The 13390-nt window shown below is 35.8% G+C and overlaps 1 protein-coding gene across 13 annotated transcripts in view; it reads left to right on the top strand.

The window, feature by feature from the left end:
• The window catches only part of WWOX (WW domain containing oxidoreductase), a 510587-nt gene that overhangs the window by 108589 nt on the left and 388608 nt on the right, over positions 1-13390 (top strand). For all 13 annotated transcript variants that reach the window (XR_013938395.1, XM_080552528.1, XM_080552522.1 and 10 more), the window contains exon 6: positions 121-209. Coding sequence is in view for 12 of the 13 variants with exons in the window: in XM_080552528.1 (XP_080408654.1) it covers positions 121-209 (89 nt within the window). In the remaining variant the exon portion in view is untranslated. The remainder of the gene's footprint in view (positions 1-120; positions 210-13390) is intronic.

Below are 13390 nucleotides of genomic sequence, written 5' to 3'. Positions count from 1 at the left end.
TTTGGGGTTGAACAAGAGAATCAGACATGTTTCATAACACAGGTACTATAATATGATACTGTGAACTAAACAAGCTGTTATTTATCTTTTATTTATTTATTTTATTTTCTCTTCTTCCAGCATAAAGCCAAGGTAGAAGCAATGGCCTTAGACCTTGCTTCTCTTCACAGTGTGCAGCAGTTTGCTGAAGCATTCAAATCCAAGAATGTGTAAGTACTCAAAAGATTATATTTAATAATTTCTTGTTATTTCAATGTATTTATGAGCTGAGAAAAATTGGCAGCAGTCACCATAGCTGGTCTGATCAGAAACTACAGTAGATGAATGAGACTATTTGTTTTCATCTTAAAAAAATAGTTACAGTTCTCTGACTATTCAATGTGTAGCCCCAGCTTAAGCTTAAAGGGGAGCATTGATACCCCTATGGTTATTGAGAAGGGCCAAAGATGAACTGTATAAAAAACAGCTTAGGTCACTTCTATGGTTTGCAAGAGTTCAGAGACTTGTCTTGCTTTCTTGTCTAGCCTTCTATCTCTCTGTCTTTTTTTTTTTTTTAAGTATTTAAAAAAAACATAGCCCTTTCAGCCAAAACTTAGCAATAGGCCAATTTATATTGAGATAATCAAGTTAACTTCCAAATGGTTGGTTTAATTTAGCTTGACAGAACAACCATCTTTAAATTGAAGAAATGATTTGAAATTTCTAAGTATCAGCTCTTGACAATAAATGCCACGCATGATGCCTTTATCCAGTTTGTCCAAATGATTGTTGTGACTATTTAAATGTAGCTTTTTTCCTGCAAATATTTTTGTAACACATACACATTACTGTACCTCTGAAGAGCATATGGCCTCTTGGAAAGCTTTGAAAATATATTGTCTTTGGGGAAAAAAAATTAAAAAATATATATATATATGTAAATGATTTTTTTTTCACTCTTTAAATACTGCCAAAGCGAAATCTCACTTGGATAGACAGATGACATTTTAGTACTTACCTGTCTTTCAGATTCAAAGAATTGTCAAAACTGAGTTCTAACACAAGATTCTTTATTGCCAAAATCCTTTGTAACAAAGTTTTCTTACCATACAGCATCTTCATATATTCAAATTTTCTTGAAAGACAAATCCTTGCAGTATTATGCTTTGATACTAACTCAGTTTCATAATGTAAGAACAGTAATTGTTCTAATTTAGAACAGAAAGATTAGAAAGAAATTTAATTTAATTCCTTCATGCTTTTAATATGCTAGATTTATTTTAAAACAGGATATGTTACAGTGAAAAGTTAAAACTACCCTTTTTTCAAATATAGCTCTTGATTTGTATGTTGCCAATCATATCATATGGTCAACCTATGTAGTCCATTTGGTATGCATGTTATAAATCCTTAGAAGTGAACTTCTGTTTTACTTCTGTTAGCATATATTGTTTTACCACTGTTTAGCTGTATTGCCAGTGATGGACAGATTTTACCGATGTTTCGCTCTCATTTTATTTTGAAAAATTTTAGTAATAGAAAACAGCCTCTGTCTGGCGTTTAGATATTTCTGTCTTGCATCTGTGCTTAGACGTGTGTGTGTCTGGCAGAACTACTCTAAGCATTATAGGAAAATCTAAGGTCTGCATCTAGGGTCTGTGAAACTTGTGGGGTTTTGACAAAAATGAATTTCCAGCTATATTTTGTTTAAACTCTGAGTCTGGATGGAAACCAGACCCCACACACTGCCTGTGGCTGTAGGTCTTTTATCTGATGCAGATACAGAAGAGTTACCTTACAATCATCTGCACTGGCAGGAGAATGGACTGGAAGACATACTAGGTTTTTCTGGCTCTGATTTTTTGTGATTTAACTATGTCTGGATATGGTCAGAAAAGCAATTATATAGCAATAGCATCTTATTACTGCAATGCCAGCCCTATGTGTTTTCCAGCCCTAATGTGCACTAACTACTTTTGTCTCTTTGTTAGTTTGTTTTGCAGTCGTGTCCAGAGGCTTTTGTCAGATCAGTGATTCCTTTGCATTAGTAGCTTTTTGAACAATTGAAAGAAATCTTACAGGCTTCAGTGACAGGCTGAGTCTTGTTCTTTGTGCTTTGGCAAGTCCATAAACTGGTAGCTTAACTTTCATAAGGCTTTGGTACCTCTGCTTTCATGTACCTGTACGAGAGGACACACTGTCATATGTTTACAGTTCATACATAGTAGCTGTAAGTCTTATTAACGAACACAGGAGATAGCGATGAGTATAAAGTTTTCTTACAACATCTCTTACAAATTCTTTAACAATAAAGCAGTAGGAAAAAAGCAAATAACTTTTTTTTTTTTGTGAGCAAAGCTATCACTTGAGTTCTGAGTTTTATAGATCTTGGTTTCTTGGGCAAAACTGCAGTAATTTGTTAAGTGTGAAGGAGAAATTGTAGATGAACATACACACACATGCTTTTCAATAAACGTGCATTTTTATTTCTCCAAACACTGTGAAGAGGCCTTTACTATTCAGTGGTGAACGTCTTAAACCTCTGGGAGCAGCCAGTTTTCTTGTCTGCTTAATTTCTCTATTCTACCATTGCTTTCTGAGACACTTTGGTATTCTACAGAAACTGTTGGTCTTGGTGGCACCTGACCTAATAGATGAAACTTTATAAAATAGAGAGTAGATTTGCTTGTCTTTTGAGATTCTGCTCTTCTGAAACACTTTGTGGCCTGGATACTACATCTTGTCAGCACATAAATGGATATTCTCATAGTTGTATCACAGCTTGGGAGCAGGTTCTTCCCTGGCTGATAATCATTGGAAGACAGTCTTAAAGGACTATGTTTCACTGATCTTCTCCTGAATGAGAAAGCTGAAATGGAATTACTTCAGAAGCATTCCTAAATTTCATCCACTTAAAATATGAAAACCTGTTGTAGGTGGGGAAGAGTTTCATGGGGGAAGAGGAAAACATTGCTAAGAGAGTAAATCAGGAAAAAAAAAAAAAGCCTTCTTGAAAGTGTTTGAGAATCTGAGAGATTCTGGAAACTATCTGAAGAATGAAGAATTTTCAGCCTTTGTTCAGCAAGATTTTAACAGGGGCTGGTTTCATAGAGAAAACAAATGATGCAACAGAGGGAGCTCTAAGCAAAACATAAATAATAAACAGGAGGAAAGAGTTGCTCTGGAAACAAACATTTAATACAAATTGGAGTAGAACTTAAGAGCTAAGAAGGCATTCTTATTTAAAGGTAAAAATCAGATGATTCATCTTCAAGTTTTTATGCCTTGTAGATATTTGATAGGAACCTTTTATTCCTTTTTGGATTTGTTAGGTGTTGCAGCCTTGTCCATGGATATAAATTGGGCTCAGAGTATATAAACACTGGTAAATTATGCTATATTCCTATAAATATACTCTAGAAAATCCTTTATCCTCACAGAAAAAAGTCGTTCTTTTATTTCCATTATCTACACTCTCGAGTTGATACAGCTGTTTCTTTTTGAGACTTTTTTTTATCTATGTAGGCTCAAATGAAGCTTGGGGATAGAAGGCTTTTATAGATTATCCTAGATCCTACAGTTTCATGATCACAGCAGAATATAAGTTTACCTTACCAGCAGAATGATGCTCTCCAGTTTTTCTTTCTCTCTCAGTTAAAAAGATGCTGTGGGCAGAATAGGGTAAGTATAGAAATTGCAGTTGAATCTCCCAAAGTCTTCTGGCAGAATAAAACAGTATTGCTGATCTACCTCTTAGTTCATTATGGGACTGGAGCACAACCTGAACATGATATGACTAATACATGAAATGCTAGTCTTACCTGATAAAAGATAGGGCCAAAGAGTTCACAGAACAAATTCTATATTGAAAGCCAATTCATTAGGGTAGGGTAATAGCGACTAATTTTAGGCTCTCTTGCAGTTTTGAAATGCAATGCTATAATTTCTGTGATTTTTACTGTGATTTCTGGCACTCTTCTAGTATCCCTGGCTTGTTGTCTGGAGAAACATTCCCCAGTGGGAATTTCTGCCAGCAGTGGATGACTTTCACCTTCCTTGTGAATGTGGTGCTAGGGTTCGGGTGAGAGCAGGAAAAAGGCACCTAATGGCTAACTTTGTTCAAGTTATTTCTTTTATCTCTATCTAGTCTTTCCCTTCTGCTATTTTCCAGCTCAGGCAGTTGATTGAATGTCTCTGTTACGGAAAATCAAATGATCTGTTTATAATAACGTTCTGGGCTAAGATGGATTTGGCATTAGCTGCTTTTTGTGCAGTTGGATGAGGCAGACAATCCAATCTTTCATATTAGGCTTTTGGAACTAAAAAACACCGAGCTGAATCTCCTCTTCATTGAGTGGGCACAATGTGAGGAATTATGGTTGGTATTAATCCCACTTTGTAGACAAAATTACTCCCCTCCTGTGCTTTTATACAATGTAACATTTAAATCTAGCCAGCATCTTCGGTAGTTCACAGTCCGTAGCGTTTGGTATTGGTACAGGAGCGTGGATTTGTGGATGTGATGCTGTGGTATCTGTTTCCCAGTCATCATGTATTTGACTAAAACGTCCATGCTTTAATTGGGAAGGAGGGTTAACGTTTCAGTTCCAAAATTTCCAAAATAGGTATTGACCTGTTGCCAATATTTACAATCATGAAGCATGGTTCTTGCCTGATCCTCAGCATAAGAACACTGACATGAGCAGAACAGTTAGTAGGTAGAACTGAGCAGTAAAGTTACACATGAAATTTTATGTGCCTCTTTAGTTTTGAGTGGTGCATAGTGCCACTTGGTTTGAATTAAAGTAATCTTCAGCCAAACCAATTTAATGTTCTGCGTGTTTGAGGGGGAAAAAAAAAAAAAGAGAGAAATTATCCTGAAAAAACTTGAATTACTCTAAAGATATAAAATAGTGTTTGCCAAAAGCTGCTACTGAGAATTTTCTGAATTGGTAGCAGCAATTCACAATTATGCAGGACTTCTGTATGTAGATTTTTACTGCAGTTATTTCCTTTTTTTTTTTTTTTTGGTAAGAATTGGCATATGCTAACAGTTTATTCACTTATGCTGTGTGTAGAAATACAGAATAGACAGCAGTTATGAATTATGAGTCTCTGTTTGGAACCTTAGTCTCTTATTTCCCTAACCAGACCCAAAATGGTGAGGGCCAGATTTTCAGCTGGCCTCCTTTACTGAGGCCTCAAACTCCATGAGTACATTCATTTTTCATGCTGCAAGCAGAAGTGTTGTGAAACCTTGTGGGTGCAATTAAGATTTCGGAGCCTGCTAAAAATGCACTCTAGAATACTCTTTTTCTGGATTTTCCTATATTGTAACTGACATATTGCATGCTTGTTATTACTATATTTTAATTCTAATTTAATCACAATTAAATCACGGACGTGTGATAAATTTTATTTGTACATATTCCATATGGGATCTGTTCAGCAAGTTCTTGCATAGATAACAAAGGATCCTGAAAAACTGAATATATGATTTAAATGAATTATTAGTGATATCATTATGCCATAATGTCATTAACAGTTCTGTAGTAGAAGTGTCTTTGTTAGATACTTCTGATGTTAACTGTTGTTAGAGACGATCATTGCCACTACACAATGTTGTTCAAAGTGTGAATATATTTTCTAACCTTCACAAATCTTTGAAATCTATAGAAATATATTTTGTGAATTAAAGCAAGAAACCGTTAAGCTATTAAATTTGTCTTTTGAACTTCTCCAAATATACAGCTGTCATTCTGACAGTGCTACTCAGACACAAGCTTCTGGACGACGTTTTACATTTTGAGATACTCAAAAATATTCACGTTGAATTAAGTATGGAAACATGCATAGTTCAGAAGTTACTGTTGCAGACAGAATGTATCTTAAATTTAAATAAGATCAAAGTTTGACTGCATTTGAAACATTCATAATAATATTAGGGTGAAACTTGTTTTTTCTTCCCCCACCCTCCCCCCCCATGTGGTGGTACTGTGCCTTATTAAAGTCTAGGGATTGGCTTTCTGCATAAATACCTTTTTTCTTCCTTTCCTTTTTTGTTTTTCTTTCCTTCTGTTTTTATGTTCTCATACACAATTACCCCATTGTGGTAGCATGTGTCAAGTCATGTGGATCCAGAGACTGTTTCCAGTAATTTTTTTTTAATTAAAAATCTCTCAAATTTAACCCCTCCCCCCTTTTACTGGAGGCAAGAGATCATGACGTTTTCACCAGATCACCTTAAATTTCATCTCTGAATGCAAGAAATATCGCCTTCCTCAGAACATTTTGTTAAAGTAAAAATCTGTATTAAAATAAAAATAGAATTGACAGTTCTCTATAAGATCACCTATAATTACATCTGCAAAAATATTCAATGCTTTTGCACATTAACAAGAAGAATGTTAGGTGTTTTTTGCACAGTTTTATGACTACAACTGGTCTGTCTAAAATTTGTGAAATTGCCACTTGTCTTTGGAGCATTATCCAAGTTTCTTCCTTAAGTTACAGACTCTCTTTCTTTTGCATTTGGCATCTAAAGACAGGGGACTGTTTCTGTTTCACTCGGTACCTGAATGCTTGCATTGGCTGTTTTGGTTGGCTCAGAAGACATCTAGCTCTTTAGCTTTGGAAACAAAATGGAGAGTGATTAATGTGACCAACTGCTTTTAAACTATTTTTTGACTCCTCTTTAATGTGGTGGCAGGAAAATATTTGATAAAATCTCAGCCCCAAAATTTCAGCATAGTCTGTAATACTGATGGGAGTGCCACCCTCCAGTTGGCATCAGGGAGGATGGTTTGGCTACTGTTTATCTGTAGAGTCAGAGCAGACAGAGACCCTTGCAAAATTGCTGTGAGTGCCACCGTGGCATGGAACTGGACTATAATTATGAAATAATCTTGAACTAAGAAAGAAGACCAAGTCTGTCTCCCATTCGTTATTTATTCTGGTAAACTGTGGGTGTGAAGATTAACAAATGGAGGAGTCTTCAGGTATGCTCAAACTCTCAAGTTACAGTGGAGGAACAAGGGAATGAATTTTCAGAGTCCAGGATTATTTATTTAAATAGGAGACAGGAACCAAATCTCTGCTCACAGACAACTGCCCAGACCAAACTGTTAGTCATTCCTTCTTGCATATGCTGTATACCCAGTAGATACTGAATTATTTTCTGGGGGGGAAAAAAAAAAAAGGTGATTTCAGCAGAAGGGATGAAAAGTTATCTCTTTGCCCACCGCCAGCAGAGTCTACAGTCTGGTGGTAAAGAGTGCTCCTGAAAGCTAGGAGGTGGTTTGGATCAGATCATGTAATTACACAATGGGGATGGCATTGGTACCAATGGCAGCAGCATTCTGTGAAAAGTTGAGCTTGGCTTAATTCTTTAAGACTTTGAAAAATGGCCTGTGAGGATCCAAAAGGAAAGGAGGCACCTTGTAACAGGTTTGAACCATGTGTTCTTGAGAAAATTTAGTGTTTGCTTTGTCCTTAAAATTTCTTTTCTGACTTATTGTAGCCAGGCATATGTTAAGACTGGGAATCCCGGGTTGCTTTCTGCTCAGTATAATGGTGGTTTTGGTTCCCATTCTGAGCTGTGTGTTCATGTCACAGTCTAAGACGAGTTCAAGGTGGCTCAAAAATGTTTTGGATTCCACTTCTAAAAGTCTTCAGAGGTGCTGTCTTTAAAAAAAAAAAAAAAACACAAACAAAACCCGTAAGATGCACCAGCTGTGAAGGGTGTTTTCAGTATCCAAAGAAGTAAAATATATGTGACTTAATATGCCTGATTAAAATCTATTCTATTGCAAATAAAACAAGGATTTTGCAGCATTATAGCTTAATGGATTTTAAGGAGATCTATGTGTTTAATCAATGCTGTTTTCTAAAAATTCTGAAATATAAAGAAGAGTAGCTATTTAATTGCATATATATTAAAATGTATTTAGTCAATTTAGTTAAAGCTTTTCTATGGGAGGTAATTAAAACATATGAAGGCAGAATCTTCTGGCACTTGGGTATGGATGCTTTACTGCTGACATTAGACAGGCTACGCATATGCCACATGCGTCTTAATCTTAGAATCCAAAAATTTGTGTTATAGTCTGCAAAGGTTGTATTTCTTCATTAGCTGTTCCCAAGGCATCAAAAATCCCAGAGGATGTCAAAGGACATTAATTTTTATCACAACATGGAATCTTTCAGGTCTGAATGGCAGCACACAGCTGCTGGGGGCTTTCTGAACTTGATTACAGCTCCATATATCTCTAGGCAAAACAGAGGAAGGAGTTGTCAGTGGCAAGCGAAATGTTCAAAATGCATGAAGTGTTTTATTGTTTGAATGATCAACTGTGGTCTCTAGAATGTGTTCCAAGGGGTTAGCTGTTTTCAATGGGAAATACCACAAATATGTAATAAAAGTAGAAATTGACCTTTCTTGTGAGTTGTAGCTTCCTTTTTATTCACAAGTACTTAGTGTGTGCAAAAGAAATTTGTATCTTTGGAAGCACATGCAAAACTAACAAATCATTCCATGATTACTGCAAAATGAATGTTCCTTTACAGCTGGCTTATGCTTATTAGTAACTGTGCATATTTGTAAATTATGCTTTGCTGTTGAAATTTTGAAAAAGATTGTACGTGTCCATTTTAAATGGACTTCTACCAGATTACCAGATTCCAGATATTTTCATTGCTACTGTCTTCCAAGTATCAGAGAAATTGAGAAAAAAAAAAAAAGCAAATCAGTAAATCTTTGCAAGGTGTGGCAAATAATGGAATGAGGTGCTCCACTTACTGTGTCGGAGCTTGAGAAAAGGAAGAAGAGGATACAGAATGGAAATGCTGAAATGTTGAACAGGTACAGAAATTAAGTTGCAGAGCCCTGTCCTATCCCTTTTCTACCCCGACTTGGCCCTGGGAATTTCAAAATCCATATCGTGGAATTTTGTGTCCTCCGAGATACAGAACACGCAAAGATGCAGCACTTTGACAGAAGAAAATGTGGTTTCTTGGATGGATTTTGTTTTGAAGTGCGGTCCTGAGGAGGCACTGGGTTTAGGGAAGAGCAGCACTGATACTTGTTAATATCAATACCCTGAGTATAGTGTTTGCTGTCAGAGGTAATTTGGGTTAGATTAGAGCTGTGCAGAAGGAAATTCACAGCTGTGGATAATGGATCCCCAAAAGGCAAAAGTGTCGCTGGTATGAACCTAATGGAAGAACCTCTCCCCACACCCCCCTTCCCCAAGTCTGTGAAATATAATTCTTCCTCCTTGATAAGAGATGAGGTATATTTGAACAGGAAGAGAAGGTGCTAAACTCACGGATTGAGTTCACTGAACCTTGCTCAGAGATTTGCTTCTTCAGACCTTCAGGAAAATGATAGAGTAGGAATGGCATACATACGGAACTGAGCTAATCCCTGGGGCACTAGGAAGGCATCTGCCTTGCAGTTATCAGTTAAAAGTAAGTAAGAATACTAATCTGACCTTCACTTTAACTAAACAATTTGTTATCAAAGGTGGTTTACTGATGTAATGATATCAAATAACAAAATGTAGATTAAAAAGTTCCAAATTCCTCAGATTTCTAGTATCGCATACCAATTGTAGTATATAAAACAGCCAGGTGTGGGAGACAGATCATGCCAACAAATTAAAGCTAATCCCTGCTTTTCTTATTTTGTCTGTAGTCCTTGTGAAACTCATACAGGAGTAAAAGGTTAAAATACCAATTTGGATCATTTTTACGAGAAGATACTTTGGGCGGCATAGGTTTTACTGAGATCAGATTGATAGCAACATTACAAATGTTTTAAGTGTTAACATTAAATGTTTAATTGTTTCATTTTTTAGTATCAGATCTGAATTTCTCTTTAGGAGTTCAACTTTAAAATAATCACAATAGTGGAAATTGCTTCTGTACCTCCATTGAATGGAAAAATAGGGGTTTCTCAAACTTTTTGATCACCCTAGAGCTAAAATGACAGAATTTTTAATTCAAAGGATGATTACTTATTAATTTCTGGGGGTGTAAGAAGATGTGTGGTCTTTTTTTTTTTAAGTTGTTTTTTTTCCTGCAGGTGTAAGAAAAACTAATAAAGGGAAAAATAGGACTAATGGATGTTTCTGTTTAAATCTAAATCTATTGAGACCTTTGTTCCTTCCACAAACTTTATGAAATTGTACACTCAAGGTTTTATAGAGGTAATGAATAATGATTGAGATGGTTGACCTATATGGCTGCATGTATTTTATGAAGATATAGGAGCAGCTGCTCATAATAATTCCCATGTATTTGGTATGAAGGGAGAAGCAGAACAGTTTCAGTCCATTCCCATTAATCTCTTGGAAGTGGGGCAGAAGTGTTTGCTGATCAACAGTGTCAAATCCTGCAAAGAAATCCAGTAGGATGAATTTGAGAGAATTTTCCTTGCTTATAGCTGGAGGTCATCCATCGGGGCTCTAAGTCCCGTGTTAGTACCTTGCCTTAAAATGAAGCCTGTCTAACAAGGATCCACAATTCTGTTAGCTGACAGGTGGCAATAGAGGCTATTTTTGCTGGCTTTTCAGTCAACACTCTTAGAAAAAGGGAAGTTAGGCATTAAGTATTCATTTTCACAATTCATAGAGTTAAGAAGTGCTTTTTTTTGTGTGTGTGTGTTTTCACTGTAGTAGTAAATGTTTTGGGGTCAGTGCTAGATTACACGTGGTACTGAGATCTGCTTCTGTCTGACTCTAAGTGATTTCTTCGTTGCTCAGTTTCCCATCATTGTTCCTTACATGATTGAGAGGAATTTCTGGAGATGGTTGTTTAACTTTTCTTTTTTTCTTTTCTGGGGAGCCGTAAGACTAGCCTTGGTTACCATCTTTGTGAATGTAGATATTTCCTCACAGAAGTAGTACCATTTTCTAGCTTTGAGAGAAAACAGCCTGGGTGTTCAGAGTTAGGGGATGGAAGAATTCGGTAGGCTGTGACTTTGCTTCTTTATGGAAGAGAAGGCACATCTCTCTGCCTTCTTTACTGGCCGTGACATAGGTCTACAGTTGCTTATGGGATTTGGGGGATATGGTAAGGCCTTTTCTGTTGAATTTTTGTGTAATTCCAAACAGTGTGAACTTTTCAAATCACTTGAGAAGTGCCCCAGATGGTGTGACATTCTGCTTCATGGGAAGATTTGAAAGTATTCCCTTTGCATAATTTCTAGTTAACTATTTCATTGCATTTGAAACGGGAGAACACCAAAGCCAAGAACTCTGTTGACATTTTGGTGGTGTTTGTTTAACCTCCTAGTGCACAGGCTACATTTGTTGAAAAATATTATTCTTACCTTTGCAAATCATCAGTAATTAATTCCCTTGGAAATATCTACTGCTGCACACAGTCAGCCTGGGAGTCTGCTGACAGATCATAGTTTTACATCAGGTGCTAACAAATTGATTATTAAATTTTGTAACTAACTGATTTATAGCAGCAACTTAATTTCTGTATCTCTAATGTATTCACTTATTGCATTTTAAAATAATGCAGAGCAGTTGTATTGCTTTGATTCTAATGGTGAATTTAGCACAGCATGTAAGATCTGAATGACTTGCCTGATACAAGGCTTAGTGATGTATCACAGGGTTGTGAAGTGCACAAGATATTCAGTGGTTTTCAGCTGAGATATTCACAGTTAAGAATGTCCTTGTTAATTCTACATGCTTTTTAACTTTCACTAAATTGTAGCTACATTTACCAGCATGATGAGAGTTTTCTACAATTGCTGGGTAGCTTGCAGTTTAAGCAGTATATTCTTGAGTCTCAGTCATGCTGTGAATGATAAGAAACAGTGACTACATGCTATGGTGGAGCAGCTTATGTTCAACTCCCAGAACATACTTAAATTGTAATGGTAGAGCACATTAGCTCGCTGGGTGTGATGTAAGTCAGTGACTGAAGGCATTTTAAGGAGACATAAGGGTAAATTTTCAAAACATTCAAGGTTTTAACTACATGGTGTTTCCAGAAATATCAAATAGGTGTCATGGTTAAAAGGAGCAGCTTGGTAATGTCAATACCAGGAGTAAATACTAAAGAAAATTTTCTTTTGCTGGTGACATTTTTTGTTGGTCTTAGTTGTGCCTTTGATGTAGAATTAGAAACTACTTGAAACCAAGGGGAGATTTTTTTTTTTTTTTCCTTGGGCTCAGGAGGAAGCCTAATGTAGATCACAGCAGTGTTTTTAATGAACTTGTGAAATCAAGGTCATAGTTCTGCTATCACTTAAAAATACTCCTGTCATAAAGCAAAGCTGTAGTGCCAGATGTGTGGTGTGAATTGTCAAGTATCTTAAAAATTTTGTTCCTGCATAATGATATGTTCAGTGATACAGAGCTCTGCACCACTGAGATTAGAATCTGTCATCTGTGGCTGAAATTCATAACCATATGATGGCTGTTACATAGGTAATGTGAAATGGGTATGTAATTTCATTCATTTCCTGGTGTGTAAATGTCCAGGTCACAAAAACTTAGATGACAATTTTCAGTAATTGGACCTTTGTTAGCAGTCATACCAGAGACACCAATAGCTTAGTGGTCATGGATTCAGATCCGAGAGGTGCCTCTTTTGGAGCTGAAATGAAGCACAACAGCAGTAGCTGTTGATATGACCCTTTAGGTTTCTTTTCTGTGACGTTTTCTAGAGAAACCACTTTTAAAACATTTCAAAGCACTAACACTAATTAAAAATGTAGCAATTCTAAAAGGTAATCTGATATTACTTTTTTAGTAGGATATTAGTTTAAAATGTTTCTGTATTCATTTTTGTTTCTTCACAGATTTTTTATAGAATATTGTAAATACTTTTAACTTTACTGTCTCTTTAATTTTAATTATCTGTATTAAAAGAAGAACAAAATAGTATTCAAAAAAATAAAAAATATCATGAAAAAGACAAGCATAATTTTATTTCTTTTATAAAACCCAATTAAATGTACTTACATTTTAAGAGACTACATTTTATAGTTTTATAATTCTAGAATTCTCTTTTTAATTAATTAAGCTGACAGATTTAGGTATAGAGTGCATATTTTGCCTCTGGTAGTTATTGTGTAATTAGTATTAATGAAGGATATTAGAATTTGGATAGGTGGAATATAATGCTGATTCATTTGTGGGTCCTTTCCATCTTACTCTGGTATGTTACTTCATACTACATATGACAAGTATCAAATAGAGTTACAATCTTTTTATAAAACAGTACCATATTTGCTTTTGCAGGGAATGATGATGGTATTTTCTGTATTACTGCAGTACTCACGTGCCCCAGTTCTGAAACAGAAGGCTCTTATACCAAAAAAGCATCTATGTTGAAGAAACTTGTTCCTTTTCCCAGCAGATTTACAAATCTGTAAATTAATTCTTGC

This window comes from Anser brachyrhynchus (assembly GCF_964034855.1).
Source record: "Anser brachyrhynchus genome assembly, chromosome: 12".
Classification (NCBI taxonomy): Eukaryota; Metazoa; Chordata; class Aves; order Anseriformes; family Anatidae; genus Anser; species Anser brachyrhynchus.
The sequence above is the reverse complement of the archived record's forward strand: the minus strand, read 5'-3'. Positions and strand labels throughout refer to the sequence as shown.